This window comes from Sminthopsis crassicaudata, chromosome 5, assembly GCF_048593235.1.
Source record: "Sminthopsis crassicaudata isolate SCR6 chromosome 5, ASM4859323v1, whole genome shotgun sequence".
Classification (NCBI taxonomy): Eukaryota; Metazoa; Chordata; class Mammalia; order Dasyuromorphia; family Dasyuridae; genus Sminthopsis; species Sminthopsis crassicaudata.
This window is the reverse complement of record NC_133621.1, coordinates 50,089,533-50,104,865: the sequence shown is the minus strand read 5'-3', so window position 1 is coordinate 50,104,865 and position 15,333 is coordinate 50,089,533. Positions and strand designations below refer to the sequence as shown.

Below are 15,333 nucleotides of genomic sequence, written 5' to 3'. Positions count from 1 at the left end.
TATTAATGTTTTAAGTCTATTTTTAGATATATCTTGATTTTATCATATAACTCTTCCTGTTATGCTGGAATTTCAGGTGACCAACATTTCTAAGTTGAGAGAAATAAAAATTTATTGGATACATGTACTTCAAAAAAAGTAATAAGCAGTTTTATTGTGGAACAAAGAGCAATTTCTTTTTGAGGCATTATTTTCCACAAACATATTATATCACCAGAATGAATATTTGAAAGGAAATGCAATAGTTCTCAAGTAGTTTCCAAACTGTTACTTTTCTGTGAAACATTGGAGGACTGGCCTCCATGAAATCTACTTTTTAAAAACTTGCAAAATCTTGAAATGCAAGAGATGTTGCTCTATAGGAAATTCTATAAGAGATTTAGAGGATGCTTCCCATTAACATGAGGATTAAAGCATTTTAAATGCCCTGTTTTCTGTGTGGGGACTCAGTTTGATTTAAAAAAAATTACAAGACATATAAAATACACAATAGTCACCTGGTGTCTCTCCCAGTGATTCAATTCTTATTACAGGGCAGGAAGAATGCAGCTGGTCTCTGATGTCACTTTTATTTCCGTGCTTATTTATCTATGTCCCGAGACCTTTATGTTCCTGCCAGAAAAATAATGGGATATTTCCAGTGAGTCCCAGTAATTTTTTTCAACACATTTAGTACAAAGCAATTTAGTATAGAGGCTGATTACATATAAAATGACATTATGTATTTATTTTCTTTAATGGAATATATTGTGTTTTCTTTAGTTTTTTTTTTTTTTTTTTTAGTGTAAATCAAAATTATATTTGAATCTGTGACTCAGGACATCTTGAGTCTGTGAGTAGGACTTTTATGACATAAGCAAAAATCTGCATTTAATTTGTTTTTGAGGACATCAATAACCCAAGTTTGTGCCTCTCTGATAATTTTATTTCTGTATTCTTAGCTCTCTAGTTCAAAACTCTTTATAGATAGGCTTAAAACCTCATCAAGTTACAGTTTGAAGGGACCGCAGAAGCCTTTTTGCCCAATACTCATTTTCCAGACAAAGAAGCTGAAGCCCAGGGAGAACCTAAGGGTCATGTAAATAATAAATGTCAGATTGTTATGGGTAGCAGATTCCCCGTTAAGAAAAACTGAATTATCACAAGCTACTTTGCCAGAAAATTGAAAGTTAAAAATCTATTCAGTCTGACTTAGTTAAGTGATTCAGTATTTGTTGTTCTGCACTTGGAGTGAGGAGGACCTGAACTCAAATCCAGTCTTAGACACTTTCTAGCTCTGTGACCCTGAGCAAGTTCTCTATGCCTCAGTTTCCCCATATGCTACCTCCTATGATTGTTGTGAGGTGAAGATAACATGTTAAATGATAGCAATCCTTAAAGCATTATATAAATTCTAGCTGTCATAATTACTTATTACTCATTGAAATATATTATTTGCCCAATATAATCTATTCATAGGGATCAAGAATTGATTTGCATTATAAATGTGTATGTATATATATATATCATACATGCATATTTATAATGTGTGTATATATGTATGCACCATACCCATAGACATATAAATATACACATACACATAAATAAATAAATAAAATCATTTATTGTCTATGTGTTGTAAAATAGGCATTTTCTCCTAGTTTTTTTTCTTTTGTTTTTTTTGGAAATGAATGACTCAGTAAGATATCAATTTTCTCCTAGTTTTGAAAGTAGTTGAGAGTGTAGAATTCCACGTAGTCCAATTGCAAGTGGATGAAAAGATTTAGATTTCTTTTTGAAAGAAATGTTTCTTTTGTGATAATTATCCTATTAGTTTACCCTATTTTGGTTCAACAAATAAGAAAACATCATGCATACAATCTTCAACTTTAAAAGACTTAGTCACAGAATCTGACCTCAAATCCTAACTCTGCTATTTAACACTTAGGTCACTATTTCTCATTGAGTATCATGTTCCTTATCTGTAAAATGAGAAAGTTGGACACTATAACTTCTAATTCTTTTACCACTAAATTGATGATTCTACCATTTCTTCCCTTATAAAAGACTTCACAAAGCTCTGTGACTCAATGCAACCAGAAAATTGACAAATATTTAAATATTTTTCCTCATATATAATTTACATAAGAAATTTGAAAGCAAATTTGTTATAGTATAGCGTAACCATATTTCACTGGATATTCCTATTTCAAGCTTGTGATAATTTGTTTTAAAGATCTTTATAGATAAGAATGTAAACATGTCTCATATATAAAACATTATTGCTGGCCTTATTAATGAGAAGGTAATTCTGTTTGTTTTTAACTACCAATTAGCTAGAGGGCAGCTAGTTGGTATAGTAGAATGCTGGGACTCAAATCTGGTCTCAGACACTTAACAGTTCCTAGCTGTGTGACCCTGGGCAAGTCACTTAACCCCAGCCTCAAAAAAAAAAAAAAAAAAAAATGCTGGGACTAGAGTCAGGAAGACTCATCTTCCTGAGTTCAAAGATGGCCTCACAGACTTATTAGCAGTGTGACCTTGGGCAGATCACTTAATCTTGTTAACCTCAGTTTATTTAAAATGAATTGGAGAAGCAACTGGCAAACCACTCCAGTATCTCTGCCAAGAAAACCTCAAATAAGGTCAAGAAGAGACAGACATGATTGAAAAACAACAAGAAATTATCTGCTGTTTCTATCCTACCTATAAAATAAGTTGTCAAGATGTAAAAGGTAGATTTACAAGCTAAACTGTCAAAATGTAAAATTTAGACTTTGAAATATCACATAGAAACTTTAAAAAGACACAATTAATGAAAGGATCAAATATATGCTGTTTGTTCTCTGTGGTGTTTTTCTCTCCCTCTTTAAATATAAAAAAGGTGAATAGTGAACATCAAATGGAACCTCTCTCTCCCTGACAAGTTTCATGTTTCTATTACAAAAACATCCACTCCTACCCCCTTTGGGCTCCTGTTTTCAGTGAAAGCTCTCCTCATGAATTCAGGAGCTGCAGGAGACATCTATATGCTCAGAAGTATCTCAAACTCAGCTTTGTTATATAAAGGGAACACAATGTATATGACAAATAATCTGGAGCGCATCATCAGTGTTTGGTATAACTCATCTTCACTGTTATTAAAGAGTTGCTCCAGCCAGATTATTCATTGTAAGGGGGGTGGATTGTTGAAGCAGGGGAAAACACCAGCTGCGTAATTAATCCTGGGCAAGTTAGAGCCACAAATTCCTCCTGAGTTGGGCTCCATGGTTTTAAAGATCCCTCCTTTCACTAACTCTAGAATTTTTTTGCAGTGAGTGAATGCAGAAAGTATAACAAGGCTCAGAATACAAACTAGGAAAAATCAGGTAACATGCATAAATAAAAGTAATTTTTACTCTAATTATTGAAGCTCATGCTTTGTGGATAGTCAAATATTTAGTCTTCAGTAAAGCTAGTTGTAGCTAAGTAACTAGCCTTTCATTCACTCAGCACATCTGTATACCAACATCTGTTCTTCAAAGGAGACATGTAAGCAGAGTTGTACTTCATGAATGAGGCAGCTGGATGGTTCAGTGGTAGAGCATTGGCTCAGGTGTCATGTATGACCTCAGACACTTACCAGCTATGTGACTCTGGGCAACTCACTTAACCACTTTTTGCCTTAATCCACTGGGTGAGGAAATGGCAAACCACTCCTTATCTTTTCCAATAACCTTGACAGTATGGCTCACAGTGTCTTCACAAAGAGTCAGACACGATTCAATAACAATTTTGTGAATCTGATGTTTTATTTTTTTTTAATTGTGCAGCCAGCAAGTGGCAAATTCATAGCATGTATGCAACCCTAATATCCTGGGTTTCAGGTCTTTCTCCAACTTCTTCCTAACCCTCCTCACCATTTTACTTTCCTTTTTAAAAAAGTAACAAATCTATAGAAATGTTTTTCTTTATTGATTCTAAAAACTGAACAAAGATTTTGGTACTTATAGCCTAAGTACTAAAATCATGTATTTTAATATTTTCAAGGAAAAGCATTCCATTTAGCATTTCTACTTTGGGTGGGGTAGGAGAGTTTAGTATAATATCTAGGGTTTTTTTATTTTATAGTTTAGGTAAATGGTTGATGTGACAACTAGCAAGGTAACTACAACTGACTACTTTCTTTTAATCATCTCCTTCCGAGGTTACATATATTGGCATATGTACCCCCTGTACTAATGGAAGAAGGAAAAAAAAGAATATGGGAAATGATTGCTACAAATGTCATCAGCAGGAGAGCTATACCCAGCCTAACATCTTTTTTTTTGTTTCTAAAATACAGTAGTGATTTACTAAGTGAAAAAATGCTTCTCTGAGAAAGGCACACACATAGATATTTTGATGAGATCTTAGAAGCAAAAAATGTTTTTGCATATTACAAGTTTGAGTTCAAAATTTAAAGATTTGCCATGTCCCTCCTAAGGAGGAATTTTGGGGATTTGTTTGATAGTTAACTCAAAATTGTATACAACTTTAGATTTCTGTGATGCTATTGGGTTTAGTCTGGGGATCCCACACAGATTAATACAGCAAACAAAAAGAGAGAGATATCCAAGTTTTAACTCATCTGTCTTTTTGCCTTAAAATTCACAATGAACAATTACAATCTCTTGAAATTAAAACATTTGTAATATTAATATTGGTTTGCTATCAATAACATAGATTCTTTGTCTATATTGACTGAGATCAATATTCCAGGTCAATAAAGTGAACTCTCAGGTATAAAATCTAAAGGTATAGGTAGCTTCAAGGCATTTTTAGTTCACCTCATAAAAGATCGAGAATTAAGTCAAAATGGAAAGATATTGTAGCATCTTCATCTATAGACTATCTATAGACAGACTTTTCTTCTAATTAGGACAGACTGATTTTCTTGCTGTAGTTTATTTCATTAAATTGTTGCATGCATACATACATTATGGGAGGGAGGTTATTAGATAAAATAAATATTTATTACTTTAAAGCAGACTGTGTATAAACATCCTATTTAGGTTACTCAATTTGGAATCTTAAATTGGTTTGCAGGTCTCTTAAATTTGTATGTTTCTTGTGTGTTTTTTTGTTGTTGTTTTTATTTTTTCAAAGAGATTTCCCAAAGTTGCAGATGGCTGGCTCATCTCCAAATAACTCTTCAAGGTACTCTATGCTGGTGATATCTCCCGCCACTGAACTGCTCGGGAGCATGGAATTGACTTACTGGGGAGGGCTGTATCAGTTAAGTGACCTTTTTTAGTACATTGCATGGGTTTGCAAAGCTTCCATTTTTTTTCTACCCTAAAGGGTACAAAAAAATGTTCTGATCTTGATTAAAAAATTAAGTTATATTGTAAACCCACACAATATAATAAACTATTAAATCTTGCAACATTCTTTCTTATATTACAGCCTTATATTTTTGCTAGGTGTCATGGTACCTAATTGAATTTTAAAATTATTTTATTAGTCATATATAAAACAACTTCCATATCCTGAGTTCTTTCTACCATTTTTATTATTTATTTTGAATACCAACTTAAAAAAAGTTAATATCCCAGTTTTGGAGGTGCTTAACAGTAATTTGATATTCAGAGAAGTCAGGTCAATTTCCCAAAAAAACCCAAGCAAATAGATAACCTACAATCAGTGATTCATTGAGCTCTTCTTGAAGTCATGGGGAGATCATATTCCTTGGTCACCACATCCTGCAGATTGTAGATCACATTGTCACAATTTATATAGTCCTAGGCAAGATATAAAGTAGTAACAGCCCTCTAAAGTGATCTACAACAAAACCCACACTTCCAATACTTTCATATGACCCTTTCATCGACAAACTGTCAGCCTATAAATTCTTATTGAATCTATATCTATATATCTTGTTGAGATGCCAACTCCTCAGCCCCTGAAGAGGGTTGTGTCTGCTCTCAAATAGTTTTATATTGTAGAATATATATACACAATAAATATAAAATCATATATATATACATGTAATAGAATTTATATATATATATACATACATATATATGTGCATATATATATAATCAACACCCAGTGATTAAATGCTATTTTGCGTTATGTAAAAGGCAGAGTGGCGTACTGTACTGGCCAAGAGGGATGGCTTTAGAATAAGGGAGACCTAATTTCTGGTTCTTCCTCTTACACATACTAGCTGAGTGGCCATGAGTAAATCACACAATTTCTAGTTAGAAACAAGTTGTTGATCTTTCTTGTGGAAGAATTCCTAACAAAGTATTCAAGATCAGGTATGTTATACAGAAACTGACCACAAAAGAACTTACAGTTTACTGAGGGATATAAAATGCAAAAGGATAAGTGAATATAATGTGATTGAAGAAAGGACTCCATTTGGGAGTCACCTATAGAAGGTGAGTCTTGAAGGAAACTAAGGATGAGAAGTTGGAGAAGGAAATGGCAAGCCATTCCAGTATCTTTGTCAAGAAAATCCAAATGTCAGACATGCTGAGAAAAAACTGAAGGCAACAACAGCCAAGGATTAGAAGAAGAATAAGTGAAAATGGAGGGAATGTCAAGCTTAGATCAATAAAGATATATGTGACAAATGAATCAAGATGAGGAAGTCCAATTTAATTAGCTTTCTAATTCCCAGAGAATCTTTATAAAGAAAGGAGAAGTTAATGATATTGCTTTGCTTTGGCATTTAAAATATTCAGGGAGGGGAAAGCCCTTATAGCTTTACTGGGGGTGAACATACAGCACAGATCACAAAGCTGGCTAGTGCACTGTATATGTGAATAACATATTAAACCTTCTTAAGTCATTTATGAAGGATATTTATATTTATTAGATGGAGTTGAGAAGAACCTATCTTATTTAGAAGGAAAGACATACAATAGATAAGGAAGCATACTGATCAAAGACATTAAAAGACATTTAGTGGCATAATTGATAGAAATTGTGGGAATTTACTTGTCTTATTTGCAATTGTAGCATTTCCTGAATCCTAATCAGGGGATTGCATATTCAAATAAAGTCTCATATTGATTAACACCTTTCCTTAACTACCAAATTTCAGATTCTTCAGATTCAGGAGGGTTAAGGAATAAGTAGTGGCAGTGGAAAACACAGAATTTATCATTAAAAATTGTTTTACTATTTGGTCATGCTGCATTTTTTCCTTTTTTTTGAAACCAAAAATACTTCTTTTATAAATTTTATAAAAAATTATCTATTTCCACCAAATTTATTGTATCTTTTTATGCTTGTTTTTTCAAGACCTTAAATGCAAGTTAGAAGTTAGATTCTAAGTTTGCCTAATACGGCTATTTACATCATTTAAATCAAAGGCAAGCTCTTTGCTCGGTTTATTGGGTCTTTGGGGAATGTTTCAAATTTAGAAGTACACAAATTTTGTTATGCCAAATGTAAAAGGAATCCTGGATGCTTTCAGATTTTTTTGAGGGGAGGGGTCTGTTTTATGTAAAAAACAGCATGTATCCTTTAATTATTTTTGACAACATAAAGAAAACCATCATATTCAAAAGTATTGATATAGTTGAGGAAAGCTGCAATCAGTTATTCTTTTCATCAGACTTTATAAATAATAAGTGGCATTTTCTAAATTTTATCTGGTAAAGTTAACAAATTGGTCTTTATGCTAATTTTGCGAACCTTATGGACAAAAACATAAAAACTGAATTGTTTTGGAGTGTAATTAACTTTTCAAATTCCTGTTAGTTTTATTTCTTTTTTAATAGTCTCCCATTACACTGAAAAAGGCTCTATATCTTAATAACCATTATTTATTTGACTAAGACTATGAATATTAAATTGGTCAGCTGAATGTTACCCAGCAATTTAGTTGGTCCAGTTTTTTACAGTCAGCTTTCACAGCCCTGTGAATAGTGAGGACATAGAAATACTATCCTAACAAACTTCTATGATCAAATATAAATAATTTAGGTCTATCTGAGTCTGCTATGTTTGAATAGATATGACCTTGGTCTAAAAGAAACTTATTTGCCTTTCATCTCTGAGTATTATTACTTAGGGCTTTTTTCTCTTAAAGGAATTGATTTTTATTTGTGGCTTTATTACAAAGCTTGGTGAATATAAGCCATAATCAAGAATGATGAGGATAAAAATGAATAATAATCAGTTTCTCCCATTTAAAATGTAAATTTGTTCAATTAAAAGTGAGTTAAAATACTAGATTAGCTTTGATTAAGTTATTTGTAGAGAAATTTAGGATTGATAAAGTACAGAATTGTACTCTCAAACAAAAGGTGAAATGAAGTTGAAAACTGAATTTCCAAAAAGGATAAAAACTATGATGAGAGGGAATTTCTACATATATAACTGCCTCAGGACTTTAAAATCTCACTGGTCTTCAGGATAAATCATCAGAATAACCTTGGCCTTTTAAAGGGACAACAGCTTTATTTCCCTAGTATTGCTCATTTAAGAAGAGAAACTTAAATGTTACATTCTTTGAAACCAAAAGAATTGTATACCCACAGGATCTAATTTGACATTTTTATATGATATGAACATTGTTAAACCTTGCTACAGAAGAAGAATAGGGACCTGGTTTGAATCAGCCACAAATTGTGATAATAACACAAATTATGTAGTGTTCTGCAGTACTTTGGAGGTGCAGAACAATATCAGAACATTTTTCCCTATACTTTTGTAGTAATTATTCTAAAACAGTATCATCATCAGATATAATAGATAAGGAAACATACTGATCAAAGATATTAAAAGACATTTAGTGACACAATTGATAGAAATTGTGGGAATTTACTTGTTCAGTAAATTTATTCTCTGTAGTAAGCTAGTGTTCTGGATGGCAGAAAAAAAAGCAATTATCTTTATATCCTTGTGAAGGTTTGGGGCACTATCATCTTTCCTAAAAAACAAACAAAATGGCCAGAGAGAATGCATGAGTTGAAAAAAGTACCCCTCTATTTCCCTAGTCATTACTTATCAAAGGTAGGCTCCTTTGAGGAAAGATCCCTGAAGTCTGTTGTTGACAATATCCAAAAGGTTCTATCAATATTTCCAGTCAGAGGTAATTAGAATTTCCCCAAACTAGAATTGTCCCCAATTTGAAAGCCAAAGATCTATAACATATTGATTTTATTTCGACAGACTCTTTTTCCCTTGGAAAAATAATATAATAATTATCTTTCCCTGATTAATTGATTGGATGAATAGTTAATGCTTTTTGAAAGTATGATTAAACATTCATCTCTCTGACTTTACATTTAACCTTGGTTAGTGAAGATTATAAATAAGAAGCCAATATTTTTTGGGTTTAATAGTCAATGTATTAGGCACAAAAGGGATGTCTGTTGATTACTAATGTCCAAAATAATCACTTACAAACTCTCATTTAACATTTTTAGCTTTTTTCCTAAAACATAGCACTTGTACTGGATGTTGAAAGGCTACTATATTTAACTATAATTCTAAGGTTTATGTACAGTTTAATAAGTGGATGAAAATATTTTAAAGGTACTTTGTTTTATTTGAAGATCTTGGAAGCCATATTGATATTGTTCTCTCAAACTGTTAGTGTATCTGATTATCCATTTCATTATTTGGAAGGATATGCTGCCATTTTTAGTATTAAAGTATATAAATTGAAAGCCATTGAGATAGGGGAGCAGCTGGGGCTTCACTCTTTGCTCGATTATGAGTTTAGATCTGGTCTTTTTAGTCTCACTGTGTTTGTTTCTTTTCTACTAGAATGGAAATGAGAGTTTGCAGTAGGGCTCTAAAAATGCTTTGTAAAATAATTATTAAGAAGTTTGTTAAGAAGTCAGATATGCCCTCATGTCTCTCTTGGGTTTTTGTGGTCCAGTACAGATGAACTGCTTGTTCCTTTGGTATATGGTAGACCTAGTCCTCTGATTTCTCCCTGACCATGCCTCTAGCCTTCTGGGAAATTGAACTGTATCTTAGGTATGGGTCTCATATGTGTGTACTGCCCTTGAGTTCCTTTTTCTCTGTTCATGGTCCTCCTTCCCCTGACATATCTTCCTCTCTCCTTAGTTGGTTTCTTGTTGGGGATTGGGGAATTCTTTGTGTGGTCTTCCTCAGATTTCTTCCCCCAACTCATAGATGCTGCCTCTTGAAGGAAGGAGTTCTTTTGTAATTGAACTCTGCATAAAAAGCTATTAAATTATAAGAGATGATAGAAGAGGAAAAATAGCTGAAGCTGGAATTGGATATGATTGCTTGAGTTGACCTATACAATTTAGCAGATTTCCCCATCTCCTAAAATGTGTTCTTTGTCCATGAACAGTAACTAAACTGGCCTATTACTGTTGCTAAGATGGTTTCTAAATCATTGATTGCTGACAGTTAATTAACTCTTGGAGGTTGCTGGACAGCAGCCTGCATTGAGAGGAAGTGGAGAATAAGAGATGGAAGGAAGAGCTAAAAATATAAGCTGAAGAAGTCTAAAACTTGTAAATAGGAAAGCAAACAGGGCTCTTCCTATCCCAGGCCTTCAACTGTCCCTCATGGAACCAGTCAGTGCCACAGAAATGAAGGGAATAGGGATTCAGATGACTCCAACTCTACAATTTGGAACAAAGAATACATACTCATACTGACAGTGATAGTTTCCACATTGCCTTGCCCCATCTCATCCATAAAAGCAGACAATTAATCAATCCACAAAGAACTACATACAAATGAATGTGGTAGGCTTGGAGACTTGGCTTATATGCTTATTGGCTATGTGACGTTGACCAAGTTAACATGGATTTCTTGAGCCTCAGATTTCTTAGCTGATAGAATTACTCTTTATCCTCTTCATAGATATTAAACCAGTACAAACACACGAATGGTTGTTTTTGTTCTATATATACCCTAAAAGAGAATTTTAGGTAAGTGAAAACATTTATAGGTTTCTGGGTAGAAGAGAGGAGTGTATAATAGGATAATTGAGAGAATTGAGTAGGAAGGGCATTGGATTAGAAGTAAATGAACTAGAGGATCCTCATTTCAAAACAATTTACATAATACTTTAATTCTGAATTATTTATAACAGAAAAGTGGCTGGCTTTTAATATTCATTTTATATCTAGATAAACTAAAACTGAAAAAATTTAACTGGTTAGAGCATAGCAAGAACCATACTGATACCATGTAATAATCTATTAAGTAGACTATTTAAAATCAATTTGAATTTTAGAACTCTTGTAGATATTAAAAATAATTTAATCCAATTGCTCAAATGAAATGAGGAAATTGAGGTGGTAAATGACTTGTTCCCAAGGTCAAGGGGACAAAGCCCTTGGCAAACTTGGCAAAACCAGGCCTCCCGACTCTCAGTTCACTGCTCTTCCAGCTCATTTCTCTTTAGGTTATGGGATTTAATTTAGGAATTCTGGCATTTTGAACTTTCCAATCTAGTTTTTATTTCACCTTTCCCCCTCCCCCATATTGTAATTTGTCTCCTGAAGGTCAAGTAACCTGGTTTGGCTATGAAAGCCCTCGTAGCTTCTGGGATTATATCAGAGTGGCCTGCCGAAAGGTTTCACAGAACTGTATCTGCAGCATTGAGAATATGGAAAATGTCAGCTCTTCAAGAGCCAAGGTAAGGAAGAAAACAGCCCAAGCATAAGTATATGTATGTACATACAATATATAAGCTACACTAATATGTAGCCTGCATAATCTGAATGTTCATCAATTCTGATTCTAGGAAAGAAATATTCATCCTGATTGTAATTTGTTTCAGTTTTAGAGTTATACTTATTTGAGGTAATTAGCACAATACAAAATGGACTTCTGCTAATATTTTTTTCCAAGTTCTGCTTATTTTTTGGTGTTGCTCAAAGATGTTTCCTTCTATGGACTGCCATAATGCTTTGCTTAACAAAATTGTTTTATAAATAGAAGAAAGGTGTGAAACACTTCCATAATAAGGCAAGAAGAGAAATCTATTCAGTGTTCCCCAGAAACTTCATTGTCTTGGTATAACTCAATTAAATTAATATTAAAGCAAAAATTTAAAACTTATTCCTTGCTTTATAGAAGCTTATTCTCTTGTTACTCTAATTAAACTATGTGTTAGTGACATATGATAACACCAATAAATAAATGTTTTCAAAAAACAAAATGTTTTTCCCCTAAATCCATTTGCATTTTGTTTTTCTTGGTAAATTCATATTTGGCAAAAACCAACTCTGTCCCAATTTAAAATGTTACAAATAGCCATCACATCACTTAATATTTAAATGTAGCTGTAGGGTTTAATTAAAGATTGAATTCTTCATTTTTAATTTGTTTATTAAAAATTGGCCATGTGGAATATGCTTTTTTATGAAGTTGATATTTACATTTCCAATATCCTTCTGCAGACTGGAATTTTAGATAAAACTTAGGGGCTTTAATATTCTATCAAAGACTGTTTCAACCCCACAGTGAACAATTAAATATTTTTACTTTATTATCTTTCAACTATCAGGCCCAGGAGCATATAAGATCCTGAAGAGCACCAATTATCTTTTTTTTTTCTTAGTATCTAGCATAATGCTTTGCAAATGGTAGCTGCTTAATGAGTGTTTACCAAACTAAATTCCTAGGAGTCATTTTTAACTTGTCCCATTCAAACCCTCCCTTTTTCTTGTATATGACATCAGATCTCCTTAGTCAATCTGTATATAATTCTTAAGTATTTTCAGCTACTGGGCATGAGGCTAAATGCTGGGGATTCAAAGATGCAAATGAATGGCCCTGACTTTGAGTCCCTAGTACTTAACATAGCACCTGGCCCATTATAAATGCTTAATAGATGCTTGGTGATTTGTTACCTTCAAGGAGATTACAACATAGAGAGAGACAATTTGTATATAAACATGTTCAAAATATATATGTGGCATTAATGGAGAGAGAAACTAGTATTTGAGGAATCAGAAAAGATTTCATTTAGGAGAAGCCATTTGAACTGAGCTTTAAAGACAATTAGATAATTCTAATCCAGAAGGGATGACGGAACATTCTAGCTATTAATTAAAGTTCCCCAAACCCCAAAATAAAAATGTTATGTGTGAAAAATGACATAAAGAACAGTTTAGATAGACTATCTGCATGGTGAAGAGGACTCCTGTATAATAAGTATAGAAAGCTTGGGTGGTACAACTTTGTGAAGGACTTTGAAAGGTAAAGAGAAGATTTTTAATTTGATTCTAGAAATAATAGGGAATTACTGGAGTTTATTAAGTAGGAGGAGTGACATGGTCAGATCTACACTTTAGGAATATAACTTGGGTAGCTCTGTGGAAACAGAGTAGAAAGACTTTTAATATATCGTCACAAATGTCTTTCTGATATTTTCATTCTCCTTCTTCTCCTTGTTCTTGTTCTTTTCCTTCTCCTCTTACTCCTCCTTCTCCTTCTCCTCCTTCTCTTCCTCTATTCTCCTCTTCCTCTATCTTTTCCTTCTTTCCTCCCTCTCATCCCCTGAAAACTTTCTTTCATTCAAAGTATAATTTTTAAAAAATTTAGATCCACTCAGGAGAATGATGATTATTACCTTAATCTTCTCCTTCAAACTTGTAATTATTTTGGATATTTAAATTATGATTATAAACTGTTTTATGTATTATCTTTTAATTTGGTTTGTATATAAAAAGTTGCTAAGAATTGGAGAAAACCTGAAGTTGTTAGATATGGCAATTATAGATAGCATCACAAAACAAATTCCCTTTACTTAAGTAGGGGTCATTCTGAATCAGCAGTGTACAATTAGATGCTTGACTTGGTACAACAAAGTTCAAAGTTAATATGGAGCTAAAAGAAAAAATAAAAATTATTTTTTAAGATATGTTATAAAATTAAAAGTTTCTAAACTAAATAAGCTAGTAATGAAAAAATGGGAAATGGATAAAAGAAAGTACATTGACACAGATTTTAACAATTTCCTAAGGGAGTTTTACCAATGTAAATCAATTGACATGAGAAGGCCAAAAGTCTAAAAACTGTCTTAATCATCCATTACAATCTACTTGCAAAACTAAGAGCTATGGTAGTTAAAGGCAGTTCATAATATAAATTTATTTGGAAAATCTTACAGAAAATATGATAGAGGATTATGAGTAGTACAGCTTCATTAAACAGTGAGAAGCAATGAAGGAAAACCACTTTAAAGAAAGTTTGGTGAGAGATTAAGAAAGTGGACCAGAGAGCATTTAGTGGCAATAGGGGCTAAGAGATAACAGACAGAAGGTGGGGGAAAATCTACAAATATATTTTACAACAAACTCAAGGACCATGAATCTACTACATTTGGAAGCTAGCCCCATAGTAGTAGGTATTCTTCTAAAGAAGATAGAATTATCTCTGAAGAAAACAAAAATGACAAAAGCAGCTGGCTTAGACCAATGATGCCCAGAGGAGATCCTTGCAGAAAGAAAAACAATTCTCAAGATATATAAAGGAGAACAAGATACCAAAGATATGCTGGGGGGGCGGGGAGGGGGAAATCTTGAAACTTCTTACCTCCAAAAGACAAGAGAGCATCAATAACAACTGATCCATATCTTTCTCAACTACATAAATTTTTTATCAAAATAATCTACTCACGTATCCCAAGAGCATTCTCAACATGGCCCTAAGAAAGAGAATAGCTAGGCTCTCATAAGCAGTATTCCAAAGTGGAATATATCTTTACTTTCACATAGTTGACTGAAATGTGAAGCAAATATAAAATCTCACTGTGCTTATTATTTATTATCTGTTGACCATGAATCCAACAAACAAAAAAATCTATTTCTTTTACTCTAACATGTTAGCCGAGGATAGTTTAGCACATAATCCACTTACCCATCAGGAAGGCAGAAGTATCGGGTATCTGGATTGTGCATCTAAATACTGAGCAACCCCATATCATACAATGTCAGAATTGAAAGAGACCCTCACTTGTTCAATTAATACAAAAACAATATTTCCTTCTATAATGTACCTGACAAGTGGATATCCAACACTTGCTTGAAGACCTGCAATGAAGGAATCCAAAACCTTCTGAAGCTATTCATTCTGTTTTTGGATAGCTCTAATTATTAGGAAGTTTTCCTTACATCAAACTCAAATCTGCTTCTCTCAAACTTCCATCCATTGTTTTAATTCAGTCCTCTGAGACTAAGCAGAAAAAAATCTACTCTTTCTTCCAAAAGGCACTCCTTCAAATGCTTGCCATCAGTTCTCATGTCTTTCCAAGTCCTCCTTTCTCCAGTCTGTACTTTTTGTACATTCAATATAGAGAAGGCCCTAATTATAGATAATAGTTTGATCAAACAATTATCAAGCATATTATAAATTCTCACACATCATGCC

General features: G+C 33.1%; 2 protein-coding genes across 7 annotated transcripts in view; one reads left to right on the top strand and one right to left on the bottom strand.

Moving 5' to 3' along the window:
- The window catches only part of RUNDC3B (RUN domain containing 3B), a 112,679-nt gene that overhangs the window by 37,597 nt on the left and 59,749 nt on the right, over window positions 1-15,333 (top strand). For 2 of the 4 annotated variants that reach the window (XM_074266641.1, XM_074266639.1), the window contains exons 3-4: window positions 5,107-5,157; window positions 11,460-11,593. In XM_074266641.1, the coding sequence (XP_074122742.1) occupies window positions 5,107-5,157; window positions 11,460-11,593 (185 nt within the window). The remainder of the gene's footprint in view (window positions 1-5,106; window positions 5,158-11,459; window positions 11,594-15,333) is intronic. The other 2 variants (XM_074266642.1, XM_074266640.1) reach the window with 1 other exon arrangement.
- Window positions 1-15,333, bottom strand: part of ABCB1 (ATP binding cassette subfamily B member 1) — a 193,776-nt gene that overhangs the window by 171,520 nt on the left and 6,923 nt on the right. The window contains exons 1-2 of one of the 3 annotated variants that reach the window (XM_074266629.1): window positions 5,639-5,657; window positions 498-612 (exon numbers count right to left, since the gene is read on the bottom strand). The exons of 1 other annotated variant lie outside the window; for it this stretch is intronic. The gene's annotated coding sequence lies outside the window, so the exon portion shown is untranslated. Of the gene's footprint in view, window positions 1-497; window positions 613-5,638; window positions 5,658-15,333 lie in introns of those variants that run through there. One more of the 3 variants, XM_074266626.1, reaches the window with a different exon arrangement.